Consider the following 26,853-nt stretch of genomic DNA (forward strand, 5'->3'; position numbering starts at 1 on the left):
AGGAACCAAAGGTTCCAGGGGAATCCAGAACTAGCATACCTTCTCCAAAACCCCTCCTCCCAAGGCTGATCCAAGTGCTCACTACTCCTGAGTGCTGAGCCACTTCCTTCTTTTATTTCAGGATCTGCAACTCTATCTCTCCAACCTGGCCAACCAGATAGACCGGGAAACAGGAATTGGGGATGTCCCACTGGTGATCCTGCTGGATGACCTGAGTGAAGCAGGCTCCATCAGTGAGCTGGTCAATGGGGCTCTCACCTGCAAGTACCACAAATGGTAAGCTGGAGTCCGGACCAAACTCCTACAGTGGGAAGAAGGAGAGCCTTGGTCCAGTCCAACCTGTGAGCTTTCCATTGGGTGTACATAGCAGAAAGCAAGTGTTAAGTCTAAGTGAACCTTTTTCCTCCTTCTTCCCACAGTCCTTATATCATAGGTACCACCAATCAGCCTGTAAAAATGACACCTAATCATGGCTTGCACTTGAGCTTCAGGTAAGAACTGTGGCCCTGGATCAACCTTCCCACCCTACCTAAGGTTCTGTAAACTAGTTAAATCCCAGGATCTGGCCAGAGGGGTAATAGATAGCAGGAAGGAGAACTAGGCGGGGCCTCTGGGCTGGGAAGAAAGAGTAGGGATATTTGCCATGTCAGTTACAGGGTGGAAGAGAACCCTCGAGATGAGGAAAGAACTATAAAACTAAGAGAGCTGCAGCTAAGATGCTGTAATTTGGGTTCTCTGCCCACACACCCCCCTCATCCGGGTCACTGAGGTCAGATGGTTCTCTGAAGAGGGTCACTGGTTTGAGAATCAGCTCTGCCTGTTCAGTCAACTCGGCCATTACTTGAGAAGAAACCCAGTGGGCGTTAGTGGGAGGCAGGTGGGAGGAGGGACGGACTGGCAGGAGATGGATGCCGACCATGTCCACATGGCCACCCTGACCCCTCTCCCCATTCCTGGCTGCAGGATGCTGACCTTCTCCAACAACGTGGAGCCAGCCAATGGCTTCCTGGTTCGTTACCTGAGGAGGAAGCTGGTAGAGTCGGACAGTGACATCAATGCCAACAAGGAAGAGCTGCTTCGGGTGCTCGACTGGGTGCCCAAGCTGTGGTACCATCTCCACACCTTCCTTGAGAAGCACAGCACCTCAGACTTCCTCATCGGTACTGGGGTTCAGCTTCCCCCTTGGGGTCAGAAGGTGGCTCGCCTTTCCTACTTTGCCACTCAGAGCGATGTTCCCGTTTCTTTCTGGAGTCTTCAGCATGTAAAGGGGTAGCAAGCCTCGTGGCTTCAGACCCAGGACCGCTTAATTACTCACCAAGCATTCCCCTCTGCAGTTAGAGCCATGATTTGGGTGAATCACTTCAGTCATCAGAAAGCTAGCCCCACTCCCTCACTTCTCCCACAACTAATGGGGAAAAGAAAGTGTTTAGAAGGGAATTGGGAAACTTGCCCTCATTCCCTCACCTCACTTCCACCTTGTGAAGAAGTATTGCTGATGAGGCTGCCAGCCAGGCAGCCACTCCCATTGGTCTTGACAACAATCTCAGGACAGCCCGACTCTAAATGTCATTTACTTCTTTGGTTATCAGACCCCTCTGCCTGGTATTAAGGAGTAGAAGAGACAGATGACTGGGGAGAGCTGGGTGCTCAGCCATCTTACTGGCCTCATCCTTTTCCATAGGCCCTTGCTTCTTTCTGTCCTGTCCCATTGGCATTGAGGACTTCCGGACCTGGTTCATTGACCTGTGGAATAATTCCATCATTCCCTACCTACAGGAAGGAGCGAAGGATGGGATCAAGGTGAGCCCTACCCTCTGACTCTACTCAGTCCCCAAGGTCAGGCTGTCCCACCTAACAAAGCAGAAACATCCTTCAGTGTTAGACATGAGGCTACGAAGACTTGTCAAGTTCTTTTGCTAAGAGGTATAGTAAGGCCCAGTGTCCAGCCACCATTCAGCAAATGGCTATAGGACCACAGTCTCTGGGGCCTGTCTCCAGTCCTGGGCCTTCTGGCTCTGCCAAACTCAGACCTTTCTAACGTCAGAGCTAATAGAGAAATCATCAAGCTCAGAATTAAGTAAAACCCTGTTACAGCCTTAGCTTATTACTAACTACTAATAAAAATGGTCAAGTTACATAACCTTTTTTAACATCCCTATATATATAAGAAAGGAGATAATAAAGTCTGCTCTGCCTAAATCACTGGGTTGTTTTGAAGACATGAAATATGTGAAAAGATTTTTAGAAACTAGAGTAAAAACTTTATGCAAAAGGAAGGTAGCATTTTAGTAAAGCCTCCCCAGTTTTTTTCCACCTGTGAATTAGGGCATAATGATCACTAGCGTCCATTCCAGCACTAGTGAACTACAGTATGGTGTCTGGATCCTACTGGCCATGTATTTTCCATAAAAGTAATTTGTTATTGCAGTAGATAGCCCCTGATGATGTGGTAAGTGTCTATAGAGATGCTGTCTATCAGGCGGTGCCAGAGATCATTATCTCATTTATTTTTGCATTATTATTTTTATTTATTTATTTATTTGAGAGAGAGAGAGAGAGCACAAGTAGGGGGAGGGGCAGAGGGGCAAGCAGCCTCCCTGCTGAGCAGGGAGCCTGACCCAGGGCCCGATCCTATCCCAGTACTGTGGGATCATGACCTGAGCTGAAGTCAGACGCCTAACCAACTGAGCCACCCATGTGCCCCAAATTTTGCATTATTATTTATAGTTTTCCAATTTCAAAGTGTTTTTACACAGATAACATCTGTTTTCAACAAAGTCAAAATTCTTTTAAAAGATAGGATTACTGGGGTGCCTTTTTGGCTCAGTCGGTAGAGCGTTCAGCTCTTGATCTTGGGGTCATGAGTTCAAGCCCCACGTTGGGCGTGGAGCCTACTTAAAAGGAAAAAGAAAAAAAGGTTTTAAAAAAAGGATATTGCCCCGCATCGGGTTCCCTGCTCAGCGGGAAGCCTGCTTCTCCCTCTCCCACTCCCCCTGCTTGTGTTCCCTCCCTCGCTGTGTCTCTATCAAATAAATAAAATCTTTAAAAAAATGAAAAAATGAAAATTTTTAAAAATTTAAAAAAGGATATGATTACTAAGGAAGAACTTCCTACTAAAATTATGGGGTCATAAGATGGGTACATACTAAGTGTTTTTTATTGGTTTTTTTTGTTTTGTTTTTTGGGGTTTTTTGTTTTTGTCTTTAGAGAGTGGGGAGTGGTGTGGAAGGGCAAAGGGAGAGAGAGAATCTTAAGCAGGCTCTACACCCAGTGCAGAGCCAACGCAAGGCTGGATCTCACAACCCTGAGATCATGACCTGAGCCGAAATCAAGAATCTGATGCTTAACCAACTGAGCCACCCAGGCGCCCCATGCACATGTTAAGTTTTTAACACAGTCTGCCAAATCATCCTCCAGAATCATTTTACCTAGTCACACCAATTTATTTCCTTTGTGGGGAAACTCAAAGGAGTTGAGTTTCAACTCATGGGGATCAGAGTCTCAAGGCTTCCCATTGGAGGAAATGCGTATGGCCATCAGGAGACTGCATGTGCAAGCCTCCATCTGTAGATCCCTCTGCCAGTAACTGCATTTCCCCTTCTATCCAGGTCCATGGACAGAAAGCCGCTTGGGAGGACCCAGTGGAGTGGGTCCGGGACACTCTTCCCTGGCCATCAGCCCAACAAGACCAGTCGAAGCTATACCACCTGCCCCCTCCCACCGTGGGCCCTCATAGCATTGCCTCACCTCCCGAGGATAGGACAGTCAAAGATAGCACCCCGAGTTCTTTGGACTCAGACCCCCTGGTGAGTAGAAGCCATTCGAAGGTAAAAATAAGAGTATTATGGAACTGAACTTTTTTTTTTAAGATTTTATTTATTTGAGAGAGAGCGCACGTGCACACGCGCGCGTGAGCTGGGGGAGGAGCAGAGGGAGAGGGACAAGTAGACTCCGCACCATACATGGAGCCTACTGCAGGGCTTGATCCCACGATCCCGAGATCGTGACCTGAACCGAAATCAAGAGTCAGATGCTGAACCAACTGAGCCACCCAGGCGCCCCTGGAATTGAACTTTTCATGCATACCCTGATGGAGGCTGAAGGGTATCAGCAAGGCTAGGACTAGAATGAGGCCAGTGAGGAGCTCAACAGTCAGAATCCTGGTTATAAAGATCATATGCCTACAACCTATCTTAAGCTACATAATAATGCATGCTAGCAAGATGTATTCTAGTAAAGACCTGAGTCTCAGGCAGATCCCAGGTAGGACTATTAACCAGAAAAGAGAGCAGTGGGATACACATACACTCTGTCTCTACCTCTCCCTCTACTCTGGTATTATCCTGAGGATTGCTGCGGTTCAGTGGATTTCATGAACCACTATGAAAAGTAGTCTGAGACAAGTGACCAACTAGGGGCAAATATTTGCAAGGCTTGTAACCGAAAGAGGATTGGTACCTAGAATATATAAAACTTCCCATAAAATTTCCAATTAGAAGAATGGACAAAGGATACGAACAGGCATTTGACTAGAGGAAGTGCAAATAGCCAATGAAAATACAAAAAGAACCTTAACTTCTCTAATAATCGTGGAAATGCAACATCAAAACAAGAAGAAAACCGTTTCACATTGGCAGAAATAGTGTGTATGCAAGCGCAGGCTTCATCCTCTGCTGGTGGGAGTGTTGATTAGCAAAGCCATTTTGGAAGATAACTAAGCAGTTTGTATTAAAATTTAACGTGCACCACTCCTGTGACCTTGCAGTTTTACGTTGCAAGTAAGAAATTCTTCCACTTTAGTCATAATACATTTTAATTTAAGTTTTGACTTTGCTAAAAACAGGTGTTACCTGTGTAAATAAAAAAACAAGCCATTAAATTGGAAGACTGTTAATAATCATGTAAATAGAAGATTCAATAGAGAACCAGCCAGGTATACTTAGCTGAAACGGAGGGTCACAGTCTTGAAGAGGCATGGGAGCTGGAGAGAGGTAAAGAGGGAAGGAGGAAGGAGGTGGATACACTGAAGCATTTAGACCTGACACGAAGCACTAGGCTGTGTGTTGTGGCAGAGGGTGGGTGTGCAGGACAGACTCGTGATGACACTGTGTTCGGCTATGATCTCTTTGGAAGAAGTTGACACACACAGACGTTCTTACGGCCACTTCGCACATCCCTCCCAGTATTAGTCAGTACGTCCAGGCCTTCTGTCCTCTCCTGAGTGTGACCACCTTGGAGGCAGAGGCTCTCTTGTTTCGACATCCCTCCCACATCACAGCACAGCACCTCGTAGAGCCGAGATACTCCCGAGCATCACACACACATGCTTACAGACAGGGTTGAAGTAACCACTGCTGCTTTTTCAGGAGCCACCTGTATACTCTCTGGGCCCTTCATCACTTCCAAACCAAGGATCAGACCCCTGATCTAGATTGCTTTATGTTTCCCTTCTGTGGGCAGGACTGAGTCCCGACTCTCATGAATCCATCCTTTTGCCCCTCTTTAGATGGCCATGCTGCTGAAACTTCAGGAAGCTGCCAATTACATTGAGTCTCCAGATCGAGAAACCATCCTGGACCCCAACCTCCAGGCCACGCTTTGAGGGTCCAGCAGTCACTGTCACCCCGGACAGCAGAATGCTGGCATCAGCGACGTTCTCTCCTCCTCTCCCCTCTCTTCTTCCAGAGGACTGGCTCTCTGGCCCAAGAGAACAGGAGGGGGAGGAGGAGGTGAAGGAAGAGGGCAGGTTCTTGGTGCTGCACCTTGAGAACTTCCTAGTAAGGACTGGTGGGGTGGAGTTTGGAAACTTGTGTCCCCTAGATATATTTACTGGCCTCCTCTCATGACTTTGGGGAAAAGATGATTCTGGGTCTTTTTCCTTGATTTCGTGTCTCAATTATAAACTCCTAGGCTTTCTGGGGAGGGGTTCAGAAGACCTCAGAAAAACCGGCAGCAGTTCCTAACTGATTCTCACGAAGAGCTCTGGGAGAGACAGCCCTGTGTGGGGAAATCTGAGGGAGGTGGAAGCTCCCCAGAATTTCTCGCAGACCCTTCCGAGTTCCGTCACCACTGCCAATAACTCTTCCCCCAGAGATCTGGCTGGAGCCCAGAAAAAGAAGCATGTGGTTTAAAAAAATGTTTAAATCAATCTGTAAAAGATATTTTAAAAAAACACAAAAAAAGAAAGGAAAAGATGACGCTGGAGAGAGAGGAAGAAGTTGCCAAAGTAGAGAACGTGCTGCCCATCCCTGGATGACTTAGGGGATGAAGACAAGATGGCTGCCTATCTCGGAAGTCACCAGACCACAACAATAGCATTCCAGCCTTCAAAGAAAGACTGTTAGCTCTGTCTTATACCCTCTAATTTAACATGCATGAGTCAATAAACCCTACTTTTTTTATTTTTTATTTTCGCTTTTTGTTTTCTTTTTTTTCCCCTCCCGTGTGCCTATTTATTTTCCTTTTCTTTCTTTTTTTTTTTCCATTTCCTCTCATGTCCACAAAATGCTTGGGTTGCTTTTCCTGGGGCTAGTTTGGCTTTTCCAAGTGGGTTTTCTTCGGAGAATCTGATGCCATCTAATTGACACTAGCTAGATGCCTGCCATGCCACTATTTTTGGCATCCTTGGGACTTACAGGAGACCCGAAGCATTGGCTCAGACAAAAGTAGTAAAAGAACCTTGACTTCCCTTTTGAGAAAGCACACGTTCTGCCTGGGAGCTCAGCTGCCAGCCTCCAGTCTGAGAGTGTATCACCCCATGTTGATAGAAGATCTACTCTGAGCTCCACGCTGGACTGGAGGAAAACCAGGAAACTGGGAATATTCCTTTGTCTTGTGGCCTGTTGGGCCCCCCATTGCGCTATTCTGATGGCGGCCACTCTGCTCAACTGAATCAAAAATCCGTAGCTGGCCTTTACTATTTGTTCTTGACAAGTAAATATTCACTTACAGGAGACTGGACATCCATATGAAATACTCCCAGTCAGAATATAAGGTTCAAGGAGTTTGACTTGGTGGCAAAGATCTGCCTTCTAAAGGGATCCACCTTCAGTAGAAGTTGCCCCGAAGGCCTGGCAGTCTATATGCTTTCACTCAGCAAGGACTTACTGAGTACTTACTGTCTGCCAGTCACCAGGTTTAAAAAAACAAAAAAGGCAAGACTTGAGCTGTTGTGTTCACAATCTAGTAGGAAATCTTAACCTCCATTAAGTGCACATCCTCTGCTTATCTAGACCCTCAGGATCATCTAAGAAATGTAGCCAAAACCCAAGGTGCCAGCTAGAAAGAAGCCTTTGATTAGATGTCTAATACATGGGGGGCAGAAGATCTGGGATCCATTAAGATGGACCCTGAAGGACTATGGAGCCTTGCTTATCTCAAGTGGACAAGTCCTCTACCTGCCATTTCTGGAAGCCCCTGTGGGATGAGATCCAGGCTGAACTGCCTGGCGAGGATGAAGTTTCAGGGCTCTACAGATCAAAGACCTGTGATGAGCCTGGGCCCAAGTGTGCATTCTTCAGATTCCTATGTAGCACAAGACCTTATCCGAATCTACAGGCATACTCACCTGGACTGTTCTTTCCCACCCAACCAAGGAGTACATGCATCTGACTCTTCATATCAGAATCTTTCCATTTAGGTCCAACAGATGGTTCAGGTTGCTCCCCAAGAAAGCTTCCGCATTCATCTGGTAGCTCCCAGGGATGACAGGGTCCTCTATGCTGGAGACTTTTAGTGCTTTTGCTGCTAAGTCCATGAGCTGTGAATATCCCCAACAACTCAGCTGTAAAATATGCAATTCTGTGGTGGGAAGAGGCTGTTTGTTCAAGGATGGTGCTGATATCATTGCCTTAAGGTCTCTGCTGTGCAGAATGAGGAGGCCCCAGAGCTGGATGTTCCAACTTGGAAGGAAGGGAGGACCAGATGGGCCTTCTTTGGACCAAGGCCTCTTCTGAACCCTGTCCTTAGCTCCAGTCCCATGGCAAGGCTCAGACTTTTAATGCCATCTTGATCAGGTGGTTGAGCCCTTAACTCTACTTTCTGGTGCTGCCCAGCCAGTGCCTTCTATCATGGATGTTACTGGCTACTTGAGAAAAAGGAAAGGGGAGAACCCCTTCCTCCATTCCAACTGCCTCAGACCTCCAAAGGGATTCTTGGCTCCCTGGTAACCATGGATACCACCATGAATTTTACTTGGATCCTCAGCAGGTTGATTCTGGAGGCCTCTCATGTTACTAATTTTACTCTCTATTTCTGGGACCCACCACCCTCTACTCTGAGTTGACTGCTGCATTTAGCCCAGGTCTCTAGCTGCTTTCCTCCAAAAGTGTGTTCCCATCTAATGAGGTGGCACTGCAGCCTCAGCTTTCCCTCTGGAGCCTGGGACCCTGTTTACAGTTGCACACTTGGGCCCCTCATTGTGGGGATTTGTTGTCTCACCAAGGAATCATGCTTATGTGGCAACTGCAGAAAGTTGAGCCTCCTCATGGTGCTATAACCCCTTGGGGTGCTCATCCAGACTTCTCTGAAGCAGAAAACCTGAGTTTCCCCCTTACTGCCCTAGAACTAATGACAAGAGCGAATCCACAGCATTCTCTCCTACCTACGCACCTGCTTCTTAGTTGAGACTCTGGGATCCCTCCGAAAATGAAAACTGGGTCCCACGGCTAATTTCTCAGCCCCTGGGCACCTTCAGAAGAACCCAGCCTATGTAGGACTGGGATGTGTGCTCTCCCCTTCCTCTCCAGACCCTCAACTCCATTCCTCACCAAAGTGGGCTAGCAGATGACATGGTTCAATACCCAACATCAACTTCTGGGGAGAGCCATGACTCCAGGAGAGGTTCCTCCGCAGACTCCCTCTCATTTCTGGATGAAGACGACCACAACACATTCTGTCCAGTGTATGTGTTTCTCAATCCCTGCCTAGGCATTAAAAATAAAATACTAGGTAATTGGAGGCTAATACAGGACCTGATGTCTGTGTGTGTCTCTCTTCCCCCCCCCCCCCGCCCCCGCCTTCAAGAGCACTTTGCGGTTGCTGTTTCCTAACTTCTGAGGCTTCAGAATATTTTTAAAAAATCTATGCTTTGTGGCAGCTCTACGGTGCTTATCTCTGTCTTTGTGTGAATCCTTATACCAACGTCTTTTTCATGTAGTCTGACCATTGGGAAGCTAGAGGCTGACAGGGAAGAAAGATTTGCTGTCCATGGACAGACCCTACAATGAAGTCCTTATTGATTGGCATGCTACATTTTGGTCTTGAATTACCAGCCTTCTAACTAATCTATTCATACTCCTTAAGGATTTCAGAAGAAATAGTGATTTTTTTTTTTCATTTCATTTCATTTCTGGCTTTTTGGTTTTCCTGTTTGCAAGACTCCCAATGGACCTAATCTCACCACGCCTCCACTCCTAGCTCCCTGACATGAGGGTCACACGATTCAGAGGGACACTCCCTTCCAGTCTTGGAGGTCACTAGTTCTGTGGTATTCCAAAAGAGTAGGAAGACAACAGCCTGCTCTTTCTCACAAACACCTCACATCATCACCTGAGAGGACACCCATATCCAGAAACCCTGCTTATAGGTGAAATTTGCCAGACCGAGTGGGACTTGGTCCTACAAGCCAGCATCAGGAGACCTACAGGAGACTAAGAATTCTTTATTTCAGGGTGTTTAGGAAAGGAAGCTGTTCTTGTCCTAATCACAGGTTTAACACAGGGTTCAAGTGTTAAAGTAATCCAGATCACCAAATGTAACTCCTCATCATACTTATTTTTCTTATTCTCGGGCCTTAGCTAAGCTGACGCTAATAAGCAGACTATAAGTCAACCCCACTGACGGGCTGAAATGTGTTTTTCCAGCCAGAGGTTTTGCTAATGGATATACTAATTTAATGCTGGTACACTCTTTTGATGACTAGGAACTACTAGCAAGTTCTGGCTACTAGTGGTTCATGGCTCCACTAAAGAGGCCATAAATAATAAAATGGCCTTAGGGACACTGTGTTCCCAAAAGGCCAATGCCTGAAGATAATTGCCCTTTATACTTGAATCAGCTTTATATATTCATGAGTCCTCAACCAACCTGATCAGGGATCTATGGGGCCACCAAGTGGGCCCTCCCCACTGCCGAGGATCCATGTGTGTGCAGATGCGAGCTCAGCCTAGCCCTGGAAGCAAGCACTGCCAGCCAGAGACTGGGAAACAGAAGTAAACTGGAAGATGAGGACCCCAATAGAAATTTGGAGGCTGCATAGAGACCATTAGAGTTGAAAATTAAACCTATGTATACTGGCTCCTCCCAGTTTGATGTTTTGGCTATTTTTCTGAATGATTATGCCATGGAGAATTTTCTGTTGACAAGAGTGGTCATGGAAGTAAGTGGACCCTTGGTCCCTTGATTCAACTCTCATTTCTTAGAATACTGGTTTTCATCCTATGTTTCCAGACCAGCAGCTGCGGCAACATCTGGGAACTTGTTAAAAATGAAATTATCAGGCCCCATCTCAGACCTACTGAATCAGAAACTAAGGAGAGGGCCCAGCCATTTGTGTTTTAACAAACCCTCTTGGTAATTCTGATGCACGCTACAGTGTGAAAGTCACTTTTTTAAAGGGAAAGGCAAGCAGCAGAGTCCCCACACCGAGGGGCTTTAGGACCAAAAAATAAGGTCCTAGGTTGTAATTCAGGCTTTTACATTAATTTGAAAGTTACCTTTCCCATGCTTCCTTATGTTTCTGTTTTTCCTTTTATTTAACACAGAAAAGGTTCATGTGCCTTTGGGCAGACGGGAGGGGGAAAGCAGGAATCTCTTTGAGTTGAACACAATCTTCAGAGAAAAATCTCCTGGCTCTGAAATTTTTACCTGGGAAACGAATGGGCAGTAGCTGAAGCAAGCAGTTGGAGGTCTCTTCCAGACTGCTCTTCTGCTAGATTGTGTCTACTCCAAGGCTTTTTCTGATTATATAATAGGATGAGAAAAGTCAGAAAATCTCATTTGTATTTCCATGGCAACTTGTGCTCTTAGCAACATCCCCTCTCCTTTAGTTGAGTTCTAAATGGCACTGCTGGGTCTGAGAAACCTGGCCAGAACCTCCTTCCCCGGGGCAGCTGGAGGGCTCCAGTACCCCGAGGAAGACCCCGTCTCCATGCTCTGCTCCGCTCACAGGACGGGCTGAAGCACAATGAAGATGCAGGACAGGGACAACTAAGTCCCTGGGCTCATCCTTTCCTTTCCCCACGCCAGGCCTAGGGTACAGAATGACTCAGCCACAGTGATAGAATAAAATCCTTTTAAAAAAAAAAAAATCTGAGAGGAGCTTCTTATCTTTTCAGATTCTAGTTGGTGGGGCCATGGGGTAGATGAGGCTATTGACAACTGGTTTTGTTTCAAGTTTGTCAGTTTTCCCTGTGAGGGAGCTTATGGGTAGAGGACAAAGTAATGTGCTAGTACTAGGCCTCTTGAAATCTAGGACCAAGCATCTGGGGAGGAACTAAGGCTGGAAGAAGACAAGTGTAAAACAGATTTCACTAAAATCACCCCTTCGGTCCCCCCGAAGGCCTATAACGGGCCTTTGGTCATCTCCTGTGCGATCTTCCTGCTTCCTTCCCATTCCTTGGAGACTGAAGATGTTAGATAATAAGCCAAGAGCTCCCATATCCCAGCCAGTGTCTGGGCTCCTGCTGTGCAGGAGCCTCCCACTTAATGACTTTTGTTACTGTTGTTGTTTTTTGTGTGTTGTTTTGTTTTTGTACCAGAACAATCTTTTTTTTTTAATGAATTCCAACCCCTACCAGATTTCTTTCCTTCCCCCCCCCCTCCCACCCCCATCCTGTTTTAGGCAGCACTGTTTATGTGATGGAGACTGTGTTTCTCAAGTGCATGGCAATCCTCAGGTGGAAAGTGGGGAGGAATTTTTGCACCAGGTTTTTGTGTGTTTTTTTTAATTTATTGGACATAAAGCCCCAAACCAGGATATGTATGTACCTGTGTGTTTGTTTTTTCTCATTTGACCCTCCCGTCTTTCAATCTACCCCCTTTTATATCTAATGTAGAGAAAGCAAATTTGAACCTGGAAAGCAAACCGTTGTATATAGTTGCGGTAACAATCATGAAGAGAGCTGAGCTGTCCCCTCAGTAATTTGTTTTAAGTAACAAATTGGTTGAAAATTAAATCCATGCCAGGCCAGCTGAAGAGGCCTTCCTCCATCACTGCCAGAGGCCCCTCTCATCTGGGCCCTCTGTTCCATCAGGCATGTCTCCTCCCAGCAAGATTCATCTGTTTGATGCCATTTGCGTTTCAATAAAGTTATCTCCTGTATTGTCCACTGGTTCTCTCTAGTTCCCTCTCTGTCTGGTTTCTGTCTCCATTTATCTTGTGGCCCATTCCTTGATCTGCAAGGTGAGACTGCTTGCGGTCATTTGCCTAACCAAGAGGTAAACCTCATCTCCCTGGAAATGTCTGATCCTCAGATCCTAAGCAGGAGCTCTGGAACCCTTTGGTTGGGGAAAGGAGGGGTCGGGGAGTTCCCTACTTGCACGCTGTGGACATAGCATCTTTCACCAGCCCAAAATTCAGGGTTCTTGAGTCCTCCATCCACTGCCACAATGTTTGAAAATCTACCACCCTCTGGACTTTCCTGTTCTCTTCCAGGGGTAAAAGTGAATTAACCCAGGAAAAAAGAAGCTGCTCTAATGGAACAAGGAAAGAAGGAAAAGAAGTCCTACTATTCCCTACTTTGGAATTTCAAGGTCCAAGAAGCAATCTTTCCCCTATGAAATTGTGGTAACACAACCCACCTGTCCTCTCACATGAGAAATGACAAATGTGTTTAGAGCTGTCCTCAAGTCAAGGAATCAATCTTTAGGAAGAATACTCAAATGAAGTGACACCCCCAGATCACTATCAATTTAGCAGCCATAGTCTTAGAACTAGGCTAGGAATTGCCATCTGGTTTCCTCTGCCACTTGGGAATGAGAGTCAGAGTTCCTAGAAACCATTTTAAGGCACTCAACCTGAACAGCTTGCTAAAAATTACCTGTTCCTCTTGCTCTAGAGCCTCCCATTCCGAAAACATGCCATTCTACCCCTCTGCCACTACGTGCTTGCCAACCTGACGTGCATTTTTTAAAATTTGAAATGTATTGTTTTATTTACATTCTGCCCTGCATTTTTAACTCCTCTGGATAATCCTCTCCACTTGCTCCAGTATTTAGCATTATCTCTATTCCTTCAACCATTTCCTACAACCAGCCCGAGGATATCCATATTAAACTTCACTCCTTAAATGTCCAGCCACAATTTCTCTGGGGAAAAAAAATTTATACGTTCTCAGCGAATAGGATTCATTCTCAAATAGTCATTCAAGTACTTACTCTGGAGGAAATACCCTTCCCCACGCAGGTGCCCTCTCCTGGTCAGACTCCACAATTTTGAAGTTGGGCTCAACTAGGCTGGAAAGCCAAGGGACTGGGTCTTTTTCAGGTGACCACTCTCCACTGCCCAGTCCACTTAAGTTTCTTTTTCCCTACCTTTGAATTCTTAAGGCTGAGATGAAGAGACTCACGTGAGCCAACGGTTTTTTTCAGTGTTTGGGGTGGGGGGGAAAGACTGGTTTAAAATAGCTATTTCTGACCCAGACCTCTCTCCTTAAAGCCCTCTACACCCATTCCCATTTCACTTCCTCTCTTCTAACAAAGTATCTTATACCTGAAAGATCCATGAATTTAAAGTCCTATATCATGGCGTTTGTTCCAAGTGAGTTTGCTAACTTGCTGTTCCACTTTAGAAAATCCCCCTAACCTCAGTTTTCATATAAATGTGAAGTGATTCTTGCGCGAAAAGGTGCGGTTTTCGTCCATTACGAAAGGAGGCGCTGTCTCTGGAGGCTTAGGCCCATTCCCCACCCCCTTCTCGCTCCCGCCCTGCTCTGGTGCGCAGGCGCGGCTTCGCGGATTGGCCGCGCGCGGGAGCCGTCATTTAGTGGCGGGTCCCGGCCGCGGGGCTGGCGGGCTGAAGGGAAGAAAGATGGCGGCAGCGGCAGCGGGTGGTGCGGCCTCCGGGCTGCCGGGTCCAGTGGCACAAGGATTGAAGGAGGCTTTGGTGGATACCCTCACCGGAATCCTGTCCCCAGTGCAGGAGGTGCGAGCGGCTGCCGAGGAACAGATTAAGGTGCTCGAGGTGACAGAGGGTGAGTGAGGCGGGACCGTCACGAGGATGGGTCGGACCTGGGCCGGCCGTACTATCCGCTGGCCGCAGCTCCGGACCGGCCGGGGGCAAGGGGAGTCAGCCAATGGAGATCTGGGCACCGAGGCCCAGCAGGCGGGAGTGCGGTAGGAAGCGAGAGGACGATGTCCCCCGGTGGCTGTGGAAGTCCGGGAGAGGGGAGGCGCGCCTGGAGGAGAGGGTCGGGGGAGGTGGAGCCTCGAAGGGGAGGGGGAGGGTGGAGACTAGAAAAGCTAGATGGAGTCTGGGATCTGCGGAGGACCGAGATGGAGCTAGACCTGCTGCTGTTGGAGGAAGTCGCGCGGTCTGGGAAACATTTTTGAGTTCAGACCAGGGTCTTTTGCTGTCCTCTTTGCCAGCTCGGTTTTACTGAGATAAGAGTAAGGGGAGTTATTAGAAGTGGTGAGAGGGCAGAGCCTTGAGGACGCGGCTATCAAAGCTTAGTACATATCAAACAAGTTTCTGCCTCTGAGTTATAAGCCTAGCTGGTCGTTTTACCTCTTAATGTTTTTCCAGAAATCAAATTCAGTGCATGTGCAGATGATTCACCTTCCTGATCATACTCCCCGTTAATTTTTGAAAATAATTTGCACTTGTTAAATACCGCTGTGTGCATTTCTGTTTGAAGGAACTGATCCTTTGTCTTTGACTCTTTGTCCCCGTACTCCTATTATATGCTTTAAAGTGATGGAGAAAAAACAAACTATTGGTTTGAGATTGTGAATTTTCTGCTGAGTGGGCCTTTCACCAGGCCCAGTGTAGCCACTTTACAAAGAACAATTTGATCCTAAAACAGGAGGAGGGAAAATCCTCTTGGTCTTTATGTAAGAAATATATTTGGTTTGTCAGGGCTTCACTGGAAGAACTGCAAATCTTTAGAATTTCCCCCAGCTCAGCCACCTCTTAGAGGCCTCTTCTGAGATTCGGGAAATTGTCCATGGACTAACCAGTCACACTCAAAACCTTGAGTTTGCTGTCCTACTGGGCTTAGGATTTTTACTGAAAAAGAACTTCAGACAAATCTTCCTTTAATTTTATATTCTCTCACAATATGAGATCGCTGTTGAAAATGAATTTCCTTCTGTTGAAAATACATTGAGATTTGGGATATAATAGATTAAGGACCATTTTGAAGGCCTAATTGTAATTGTCATTGTTCTGTAAAATGTCAGACTCTACAGTAGGAGCAACCACTGGTTAGGAGAAAGCTTTTTGAGAGCCATGCATAGATTGATTGCAGTTATTGCAGTCGCTTAGATAAAAATTTTTAATTCACAGTCTCTGCCTCCCTTGAATATTGAGGAGGAAGAGTGACAAAGCAAAGGAACCTCATCACATTCAAGTTACTACTTGAATAAAGTTGAGGGTTTCATGCCTTCCGTGAATGATATCCAATGTTCCTGGTGCCCAGATGTAAGTCTGGCACCTTCCTACAAGAGGTGAACCTTGGTGCATTTTTTAACTGTCCAATAACAGCTCCACTTGGGCTCTGATCCCTTCTCTAGCCAGTACCATGGTCTCATCCAGGCATAGCCGATTATTGTATAAACTTCTTGAGATCTTTTTGAAATTCTAGTCTCTCATTTTCTTCATCTTTTGGGGCCTTGAAATCTAAAATTAAACGGAAGTGCAGCGTTTTGCATTTGATTTAGGCCACTGACGGGAATAGACTGAAACACACACACCTTAGCTTACTGGTAATGTGCTATCAGGCATGCTGTGCTACATAAAAAGGCTATATAATACAGTGACCTGATATTGATGGTCTAGTACTAAGGCATATGACTCACAGGTTTAGGATGTGATGTACAGGGTTGGACCAGGTCTCTGGAGTTGATTGCAGTGCTTTGGACCCTTTGGAGGCTATTTGCGTTGTTTAAATAATCCAATTCCTTATGTTTATTTAAAAACGATAAAAATTCACCCCTTTTCAGTAATCTCTTTATAGATGGAGGGTGATGATCCATTCCTCAGATGTAGTACCTTGCTTCTCTCCTTTCCTCTTCTTATGGGCTTTACCAAGTTATTTTTGCCACTGGTCCAGAGTACCTCCTGTCTTATATTCTGTCTGAATCTCAGATGGTTCCTTAACATGGTCACTAATTTCTTTCCACTAGCCATTGCCTTCCTTTAGATGAAAATATAGCACCTGGCTTCGCAGCCAGGATTTAGCCAACTATCTGTCCTGATGAAACTGGTAGGACACTGCTCTTCCTATTATTATTAGAACACCCTGTAGGCCAGAGTAGGAACCATTCTTATAAATGAATGAACAAATCATTTTCCATTCCTTTGGAGTTGCTTCACATTTTAGTTTTATCCTAGTGGAAGAACCTTGCTTTCTGGTCCTAGGAAACACACTTCCTTAGAACTTGAAGTAAATGAGAAATCTGAGAGTTGGTGTCTGTTATCATTTGTGTTCTGGTAATCTTTTGATCTTTTTGGTTCCTGGGATCCAGTGTCAGGTAACAACCAAATCTGGTTAAACACAAATTACCACACTGTCTTTGTAAGCCATTTATTATTGCCTCACATGGAAGACTGGTCCCAGTTGATCTTTAAGATTTACCAGTCTGCTCCCTTTGACAAACAGATGTACCACCTTCCTTGGTTGCCTAGTCCTAGTCCTGGAGCTTAAGTGGAAGAATTTCTAATTTTGAAGGAAAGAACACAGATCATTTGTTAACCCTCCTCTGTTAAATGGACAGACAAGAGAGGTTGACATACTCTGACCAGATTCTTGGGACGATGAGATTTTAAGAAGCATTTATCCTAGAAAATTGAGGTTGCTGGAGCCCAAAGTACATTCTGGTCATTTAGTCTGCCAACTGAAATTTTCCAAGAAGTAATTAGTTATTGTGTTTTCCAGAATGGGAGCCTACTGTCTTAAGTCTAAGCCAAGGAAGTGTATATATGTGAGAGATCCATCTCTGATACTGGGTTGATTTCAAAAGGATCAAGATAAAATCAGCCTGGTGTCCTGGAATGATGTTCTTGAGTTCCTGCGCTTTCCATTTTCCCCAGTCACTAGGAATCTGAGGGAAACCCAACAAACCTTTCTGAATAGAAACCCTATTTAACAGTGGTTCATTAGAGAAGGAGATGGTGCCACAAACCACCTTCTTCAGACACACTCCCATCCGGAATTAAGAAGCATATTACTTGAAAGTTTGGAAGTTCCTCTGCTGTTACAGTATTCCAACAGATAAATGGTCCCCTTTCTTTTTTCCTTAGGAAGATTGAGATTTTGAGTTTGATAAGCCGAATTTGCAGGAATTGAGTTCTGCCTCAACAGAGGAAAAATAAAACTCTTTTGATCTGTTAGAGCATTCTTCTAATTCTTGTTTTATTTAACAGGCAGGGTCATATCAAGCATTTTATAAACATAGTAGTTAAAAAAGATCGGAAAGGTTGTGAACTGCCAGAGATCTCTTACATCAAAGTCTAATGTCTACTGAGCCTTTCTTTTTTGTCTGACTTACAAGATCATGACTTATGAGAATATCAGCTCTTTATTTTCGGTGTATTTATGCTTTACTTTTTTATATCTTAGAATGAAGGTTTTCCTTCTGTCTCTACTTTCCTCTAAGAGCAGCATCACCCAAGTGGTAGAATGAGTTGCTTTCATTCATAAGCTCTAATTCTCCAGGCCAGCATAGCAGACTCTTATATAATGAAATTTAGACCCTAGGTCATTTTCTTCTCTTATTTCTTTCCGTCTGTTGGAAGTGAAGACATTTTCCCCCACCATTTGGCTTTGACTTAGTCTTTTCTGTCTTGCTCCTAGCAGATACATCACATAAAATACTTTTTTCCATCACCATTATATTGAACTGGGGGGGGGGGATTATCTCTCCCTCACTTTTCCTGGCATTCAGATGCTGCTCAGGTATCTGTGTTGATCTCCCCACCCCCACCCCCATCTTAGATGCCTAGAGAGATGTTCCTGCTAGCTGGAGGTTTGCTTTCTGGTTCTCATGGGCACTTTTCTGGCTCTCTTACAGTATAGCGTAAGCACTGTCACCTGCGAAGGGAGCCCCTCAAGGATCCAGACGCACTCCTGGGCATGTGGCGGGCACTGAGCCGAGCGGAAGGCGGCCACGCTCGGAAAAAGGCCAGTGGTGGAGTTTTCTTTTTCCTTTCAGCTGTGGTTTTGTGGTGCTTACCAACCCCCGTGAGAAAAGGGGGGCTTCTCCAGAGCTTTACTCAGAACTACCTCCTTTCCCAACCAAACCCTATTCACAGTTCTTCCTAGTAGTAGCTTCCCTGACTGTCAAAGCACTACCAAGTCTCATGTCTCTTTAGTAGACCCTTAAGACCAATAGTATATGTTTCTTAACTTAATCCTTTATTCTCCACGCTCTCCTTTGGATCTTCCCTTCTAAGCCAGGTTTTAGACAGATAATGTTTTTGCCTAGTGGCGTGAAAGGGGAGCAAGGATAATGAGAGAGCAGAGCAAAAGTCTAAACACCAGTCTAAAACACCAGAGAATGAGTTAAGGGATGAGGGCAAAAGCTTTCTTAGAAAGGATGTCAGAGCATACCATTTTGGGCTGGATAAAAGTACTCAAGAACCTACAGTCAAGGTGAAAACCCAGATTGACAGAACAGGTCTATCTTCACCTTGGGAAAAGGAACTAGAGAAATTAAATCTAACAAAAATGGCATTAGAAAGCTAACTTTATACAACCCATTTGAATGGTCCCCCTTCGGCTTAATTGATTGTAGATTGAATCTTAGTTTAATCTGAATTGTCCTTTCCAAGCAAGACAAAATAAAACAGCTATGTATCTTTGTGTCTCTTGTACTTTTCTGCCTTAATCATCCCAAAGCAAGTTATTCAGCTGTCCTTTCTAATGCTTTCTAAAGAAATTATGTTAAAGACACCAATCAGCAAAACTGGAAATCCCCCAATACACAAAAATATAAGTAAAAGTACCTTTTCTTTACAGATTTACTTAGTTGTATTTCTTCAAAAAATATATGGTCTCTGTTAAGTAAGTATCTGTAAATAGAATTTTTACTACTTAGCAGAAATCAGCACTGGATAGGAACAGCCATGTTGATGGTTTAAAACAAGTCAGAGAACTTAAGGATTTTTCTCTGGCTTTTCCTTCTGTGCATTAGTGTTAAAGCACAGAGTTCACCCGTCACCACACCACTATCATTCCTTGTAAACAATTCTTCATATAGCTTTTAAATAAACTAAGTTTTATGGCATGAAACTCCCATGGTGACTGATACCCCTGTATTTCTAATGGGTATATAGTCTAGGCAGAATAAATTGGATTAAATAAATAATAATTGAACTTTCCCTCATATCCCCTTATAACCTAATGCAGGTGAGTTCTTGGTCTTTGAAGTTTTGGGATTTCCAAACCAGAGCTGATCATATGGCCACTGGTTTTGAAACTGTGGGAGCCTGTAGAAAAGAAAATCTGTTGTTTATCCAGTCTGTTTTTAAAATTTGTCTTTAGTTAATGGTGATTATATTATTTGAAGATTTTCTTTCCCATTAATGCTTTTGAGCAGAGAGTCATATTACTTGAACTTTCAAGCCTCTTCTTTCCTATGTGGAGGAAATAAACTTTCAGAGAAATCTATCTTATAATGCTTGTTGTAGGTACAGATCCCCTAGTTGACTCAGGTTTCTTGATCCCGCATGGACCTTAATCTTCCGATAGCCTCTTACTCTCACCATCCCTTGCAATCTCAGCAGTATATGCAAAGTGATTAGTGGAAATTGGGGTGTGATCTTTGATGATCTCAATACTAGACAAGATTAATTTAAAGCTTGTGTTAGAGTGGAGAGCTCCCAGCTATTGTGATCATTACTAGAGTACTACCTTCTGGCACTGGTATGAAAAAAAAAAAATGTATTCACACTAAGCTTTTCTTTAAAAAGAGTAGACTTGATGTTCTTAGGTTGATGAGAAAGGACCCCCCGAACGTGGCAGGACCTGTGTATAGAGTTTGCCTGGTCTTCATGCTGTAACAATTCTTCTAATTGATGCTGTTGTTGACTGATGGAAAGTGGGTGGTTCCATTTCCCTTCTGTGAGCCGTAGTGTTACCCTACAACTGTAACAGTATCTGTGCTTTCATTGGAAAGGTAATTATTCAAATTTGTTTAAGCTTTATAGCCTTGCCTCAAGTTTCATATCTTCTCAAAAACTCTGATTTTTATACCTCAGTATCTTTTTCATATCGTATGATTAAAAATTTTGCTCATCTTGACCCCATTTTAGTTTGTCCCTGTAATAATGATCCATAAATTGTGCTCTTGCCAGGAACATTAAAACCCATATCACAGTGGTCCACACAAAAATTGAAATAAGTACTTTAAAAGAAAATACTGTATGGCCCATGTAATTTATGAATACGTATGGAACATCCTGAAAGATAACACATAATTGTCACAGAATTGGCTGACTGTATCCAAGGAAGCTAAACTTGGGTGGACAGTGACTTCTAAACAGACTTGGGGCTGTAAAGTTAACATCCATCATCACACTAAGTATCTGAAGTCAAAGAAAGTGGGGGTGGGTACCTTTACAAGTGCTCTTTCTCCTTTAATTGAATTTCACACATGCATTTTAAAGAGCTTTTTTCCATTAAACTTGGACACTGGTTGGTATCCAGGAGGTCTTTCAGAATTATATCTGACTCATAAGTGTTTTAGTCCATTCTGAAAGTTGATTCCCATATCTTTGCGTTGTGGACACCTAGTGTTTTTTCTGTTTATAGTTTCACGGACTTACCAGAGCCTGGGCTCACCCAACCAGTCCTAAGAATTAGAATGAATTTCAGTATATTTAGAGGTAATTCTACAGGTTTGAAGTGTTTGCTTGTGTTTTAATCACTTAACTAAATTCGTTAGAAATATTGTGGCTTCTTTTGTGGTGCTCTTGCAAAAATAATTTCCTGGGTGAAAAGATAGGTGCCATAAGATTGTATCAAAAACTGCAGTTGAGGAGTGCTTGGGTTGCTCAGTCAGTTAGGCATCCAACTCTTGGTTTCGTCTCAGTTCATGATCTCATGGGTTATGAAATCGAGCCTCATGTGGGTCTCCCTGCTCAGCAGGGAGTCTGGGTGGAATTCTCTCTCTCCCTCTCCCTTTGCCCCTCCCCCCTCGCTTTTGCTCTCGTTCTGTCTTTCTCTAAATAAATAATAAAATAAAAAATAAAAACATCTTTTAAAAAAACTACAGCTTAAAATAAGGGTGTAATAAGAATGAGTTAAGAATCTAAGGATTTGGGGGGCGCCTGGGTGGCTCAGTTGGTTAAGCGACTGCCTTCAGCTCAGGTCATGATCCTGGAGTCCCGGGATCGAGTCCCGCATCGGGCTCCCTGCTCGGCAGAGAGTCTGCTTCTCCCTCTGACCCTCCTCCCTCTCATGCTCTCTGTCTCTCATTCTCTCTCTCTCAAATAAATAAATAAAATCTTTAAAAAAAAAAAAAGAATCTAAGGATTTGGTAAAGAGGTAGGGCATAAAATGCGAAAATCAATAGCCTTCATATAGACAAACAAAAGGCTAGAGGACATAATGGTGGTTTTTTAAAAGTCCATTTACAATAGCAACAAAGAAAAATACTTAGGGATAAAATTAACAGGAAATGTACAAGAACCTATTGGGGGAAACTATTAACAGTCCTGAAAGACTTAAAAAGTAAACTTAATTTTCAGAGTCCATTGTCTCATGGTTCTGAAAAACAAACTGAGGGTTCTAGAGGGGAGAGGGGTGGGAGGATGGGTTAGCCTGGTGATGGGTATTAAAGAGGGCACGTTCTGCATGGAGCACTGGGTGTTATACGCAAACAATGAATCATGGAACACTACATCAAAAACTAATGATGTAATGTATGGTGATTAACATAACAATAAAAAAGACATGCACATAAAAAAGTAAACTTGAACATAACTGCTTAATGGGTATGGGTTTTATTTTAGGATGATGGAAATGTTTTGGAATTAGGTAGAGGTGGTGGTTGCACAACATTGTGAATGTACTAAATGTCACTGAATTTTTCATTTTAAAATGGTTAATTTAAAAAAACAAAAAAGGGGCGCCTGGGTGGCTCAGTCGTTAAGTGGCTGTCTTCAGCTTCAGGGTCCTGGGATCGAGCCCCGCATCATCACACTAAGTATCCGCGGGACGCTGCTTCTCCCTCTCCCACTCCCCCTGCTTGTGTTCCCTCTCTCACTGTCTCTCTCTCTGTCAAATAAATAAAATCTTAAAAAAAAAAAATGTATTAAAAAACAAAAAAAAAGAAATGGTTAATTTTATGTGAATTTTACCTCAATTGAAAAATTATCTTTCAGAGATATGTATTAAAGTATTTATAGAAAAATGGGGGGGAAAAGTAGACTTGAACAAATGGAAAGACATGTGCTATCCTTGGATGGAACAACTCAACATTATAGAGGAGTACAGAAGTTGATTCTAAATTTCACAGAAAAACAAACGTGAAAGAATAGCTCCAAAAACACTGAAAAGGAAAACTTTGAGGAGGGACTAGTTCTACCAGACATTAAAACATTATATAAATCCTCTATAATTAAAACAAACAGCATGGCACTTGTGCATGAATACACAAATAGAACTGTGGAATAAAATAGAAATAGACACAAGTACCTACAGAAATATAGTATAGATAAAGGTGGCATCTCAAATCATTGGGGTAAAGATGGACTTCTTAATAAAGGGTGCTGGGACAACTGGGTAGCTATTTGGAATTAGATAAATACCTCATACCATACAAAAAAGTAAACTCCAAATGGATTAGGAATCTAAATATTTAAAAAATGAAACAATATAAGTTATAGAAGAAGATATGGATGAATTTTTCTTTAACCTTGGCATAAGGAAAGGCTTTCTGACTATGGCACAAAATTCAGAGGCAATAAAAGATTGATACATTTGACTGCATAAAATAATGTTTTTCATTTGCATGACAAAAACCACCATATAGAAAGTCAAAAGACAGCTGAAAAACTGGGAGAAATTTTTCACAACATACACAGACAGAAGGATAATATTCTTTGTATGTAAAGAACTCTTATAGAATTGAAGGCTCTGAAAAAAAAAATTGAGGGCTGTGTTTCCCTATCTTTATCTGGGAAAGAAGAATGGGGTGGGGATGCTGTCTAGGAGGATGGGGTTAGGATGGAGCAACCTAGACAACCTATGGCTAGCAGGGAAAGACTTGGCCTGAAAATCAAGGTGTTACGAGATGGCAGATGGGGGGCGCCGGGGTGGCTCAGTTGGTTAAGCGACTGCCTTCGGCTCAGGTCATGATCCTGGAGTCCCGGGGTCGAGTCCCGCATCAGGCTCCCTGCTCAGCGGGGAGTCTGTTTCTCCCTCTGACCCTCCCCCCTCTCGTGCTCTCTCTTTCTCATTCTCTCTCTCAAATAAATAAATAAAATCTTTAAAAAAAAAAAAAAAAGAGAGATGGCAGATGGGGTTGGCAAGGACCTAGCATGCAGCTGTATAGTACCTGGAGTCAGCAGCACCTACAGATGGATCCTGGATGCCGCTCAAGGTTGCTCACTGGATTTCTGGAAGGGGAATGGCTAGCTGAGAGGTCTCAGGAGGCAGGAACCACTTCTCAAACTGGCCTCCCAGGACACAGGAGTGGAGATGGTGGTTGGGGACAGCCCCCTGAGCCCCTGACCCTTGCTGCCATGGAACCTCCTGCCCATCTAGGCAGGCTCCTGGCCAACTGTAAGCTGGAGCAGTCCCACCAGCTCCCAACTTCCCCTGCCAGCATGTCACAACACCACCACTCCCTGAAGCCAAGTGAGCCTGAATGTGAAGTGCCCCTTTTTGGAGCAAGGGAACAGGAGGCCACTGAAGCAGGAATTGACCTAGGAGCAGAAATTGACCTAGAGGCAGCCATGGGAGAAGCAGAGATGGTGCAGTACCTGGGGCCTAAACTAGGCCTGTCTCCCAGGGCAGAGTCTCCAATACCTGCAATACCTTTGCCTAGTGCGGGAGCAGATGGCAAGGCTCCAGCAGCTCTACTTGCAACTGCAGACCCAGAGGCCCCCAAGGGGTCGTGAAGCAGAGGGGGAAAAGGAGCCAGCCCTGGCCCTTTCACCTCCACCTTCTTGTGCCCCAGGCAATGAGGTGCACAGACTGCTCAGCCACACACAGGAGACCGCTTCACCCCTAAAGGTAGGGGTGCCTAGTGCCAACCCTCCCAGGCTGTTAGAGGCCCCAGCAGAGCCGCTTACATCTTTCCATCTTTCCAGGGACACAAGTGGGATCTCTTCCACTGGAACAAGATCAGTCCTGCTCAGCCGGATCCTTTGGAGGAACCTGAGATACCTTGAGTCCCCTGCCCCTCCTGATCGCCCTGCCCCAAGGATTGAGTCAAGGGGTGTCCCTAAAAGACCTCCATGCCAGCCCCTCTGGAAGACCTTTATGCCATCATTTGTGGTTAAGCAACAAGCAAAAACCTTTCTGTATGCTGAGACTGGTACAGGGACATGACGCTGGGTGGAGGGGTGTTCGGTGAAGTCTTCTTCCTCGCCCTTTTCCCTGTTGCTGCTTCAGGGCACTGCCAGGAAAAGCTGCTGATGCTCACCCTTCTCTCTGAGGAGAGGGCTGGATCTTTCTCCTCTGGGCAGCCTGGCAGAGGAGCCCTGGTTCCCTGAGAGGCCCCAAGGTATGGCAGCTCCCAGAAATATCTGGGCCTAGACAGTGTGAACTAGCTTATTTATCTGGAGTCCATGGAGCGTGTTTGGCATGGTGATCTGTTGGGGCCTAGAATATCACAGATGTGTATTTATGCAAAATGATACATGTATCTTTGTGAGTCTGTCACTGTTGTGAACTGGCTGGATCCAACCATCTTTTCTGAATCCTACACTCAGCAGGTTGGTCTTCTGGGGGAGGTAACTGGAAGGATAGAACTGACCTTCATTCCTCAGTGGGCAGTTACTAATTTAGAGTCCTGCTTTCCTCATACCATCGTGGGCAGCCCCAGAACAGAGAAGGGTACTATCTTGGGTGCCTCTGCATGGAGTCTCTTGCCTGTGGAGCAGAGTCCCTGAAAACCAAACCTGGAATGGAAGGGTCAGGGGCAACATGGAGAATAGCAGAGTAAGCTTCAAGGTCGGTCTTCAGCTGCTTTGATCTCTGATAGCCTTTACACATCAGAGCTGAAACCAGGGACCCATTCTAGCTTTTAGATCTTGACAAAATCCCTTAACTTTTCTGAGCCATAGCTTCCTGCTCAATCTCCCAAATGGTTTAATGATACCTGCCCTGCCTACTTCACAGTGTTGTTATGAAGATAAAACAAGATTAAACTGTTAAAAAAAAAAAAAAATGAGGAACAAAGGACCAAAAAACTCTAGTAGAAAAATAGGAGAGACATGGACAGACAAATCACACACACCCCCTCAAAAAAAGCACTCGGACATACAAAAAAAGTTTAAAGTGATTAGAGAACTACAAATTAAAACATCAAGATACCATTTCTTATCTATCAGCCTGGCAAAATTTTTAAATTACAATACCACATTCTGTTGATGAGACTGTGGAAAGATACTCTTTTTTTTTTTTTTTAAAGATTTTATTTATTTGACAGAGACACAGCGAGAGAGGGAACACAAGCAGGGGGAGTGGGAGAGGGAGAAGCGGGCTTCCTGCGGAGCAGGGAGCCCGATGCGGGACTCGATCCCAGGACCCTGGGATCATGACCTGAGTCGAAGGCAGACGCTTAACGACTGAGCCACCCAGGCGCCCCAAGACTGTGGAAAAATACTCTTAACATTGCTAGTGGGGTGCAAATTGGTACAGCTTCTCAAATAAATAGATAAAATCTTTAAAAAAAAAAAAAGATTTTATTTATTTGTCAAGGAGAGAGAGAGAGTACAAGCAGGGGGAGTGGCAGGCAGAGGGAGAAGCAGGCTCCCCGCTGAGCAAGGGGCCTGATGTGGGACTGGATCCCAGGACCCTGGGATCATGACCTGAGCTGAAGACAGATGCTTAACCCACTGAGCCACCCAGGTGTCCCTGCACTTACCATTTGACCCAGCAGACCCACTTCTGGGCATCTACCCTGAAGGTACACCTTCAATATATATGAAAATATATACTGCACAGCATTGTTTACTGTGGCATTGTTTATAAAAGCAGAATATTAGAAGCAGTCTAACTGCCTACATTAATGTGTGTGTGTGTGTATGAGGGTATTTGAAAAAATAGATTTATACAGTGGTATATTATACAGCTGTAAAAAAAAAAAGAATGAGAAATCTCCAAACTGATTTGGAATGAATTCCAGAATATAATGTTAATTGAAAAAAAACCTGCAAAAAAGCACAGTATAGAACTGTTCATATAAACAAGAGGACATAAGAAAATACAGATGTGGGGCACCTGCGTGCCTCAGTTGGTTAAGCGACTACCTTCCCCTGCTTGTGTTCCCACTCTCGCTGTCTCTCTCTATCAAATAAATAAATAAAATCTTTAAAAAAGAAAATACAGATGTATCTATATTCATTTATGCAAACGATATACAGGAAAGATAAACCAGAAATTGATCATTTACCTATGTGGAGTGAGTGGGGAAAGGGTGGAAAGAAGTTAATAGGAATGAAAAGGGAGCAATGCTTCT

The 26,853-nt window shown here is 44.4% G+C and overlaps 2 protein-coding genes and 1 pseudogene across 8 annotated transcripts in view; all 3 read left to right on the top strand.

Annotated features, from left to right (window-relative positions):
• NAV1 (neuron navigator 1) overlaps window positions 1-8,969 on the top strand; it is a 244,319-nt gene extending 235,350 nt beyond the window's left edge. For all 6 annotated transcript variants that reach the window (XM_081823043.1, XM_081823041.1, XM_081823044.1 and 3 more), the window contains 6 exons: window positions 122-276; window positions 420-491; window positions 964-1,160; window positions 1,682-1,800; window positions 3,609-3,806; window positions 5,507-8,969. In XM_081823043.1, coding sequence (XP_081679169.1) covers window positions 122-276; window positions 420-491; window positions 964-1,160; window positions 1,682-1,800; window positions 3,609-3,806; window positions 5,507-5,602 — 837 coding nt within the window. In that variant the 3' untranslated portion in view covers window positions 5,603-8,969. The remainder of the gene's footprint in view (window positions 1-121; window positions 277-419; window positions 492-963; window positions 1,161-1,681; window positions 1,801-3,608; window positions 3,807-5,506) is intronic.
• Window positions 8,970-13,981: 5,012 nt separating this feature from the next.
• The window catches only part of IPO9 (importin 9), a 58,862-nt gene continuing 45,990 nt past the window's right edge, over window positions 13,982-26,853 (top strand). The window contains exon 1 of one of the 2 annotated variants that reach the window (XM_081823049.1): window positions 13,982-14,192. In XM_081823049.1, the coding sequence (XP_081679175.1) occupies window positions 14,030-14,192 (163 nt within the window). In that variant the 5' untranslated portion in view covers window positions 13,982-14,029. The remainder of the gene's footprint in view (window positions 14,193-26,853) is intronic. The other variant, XM_081823048.1, reaches the window with a different exon arrangement.
• LOC145722001 (uncharacterized protein C8orf58 pseudogene) lies at window positions 18,349-25,796 on the top strand (annotated as a pseudogene).

Source organism: Leptonychotes weddellii, chromosome 6, assembly GCF_054177405.1.
Source record: "Leptonychotes weddellii isolate Sample4059 chromosome 6, ASM5417740v2, whole genome shotgun sequence".
Lineage (NCBI taxonomy): Eukaryota > Metazoa > Chordata > Mammalia > Carnivora > Phocidae > Leptonychotes > Leptonychotes weddellii.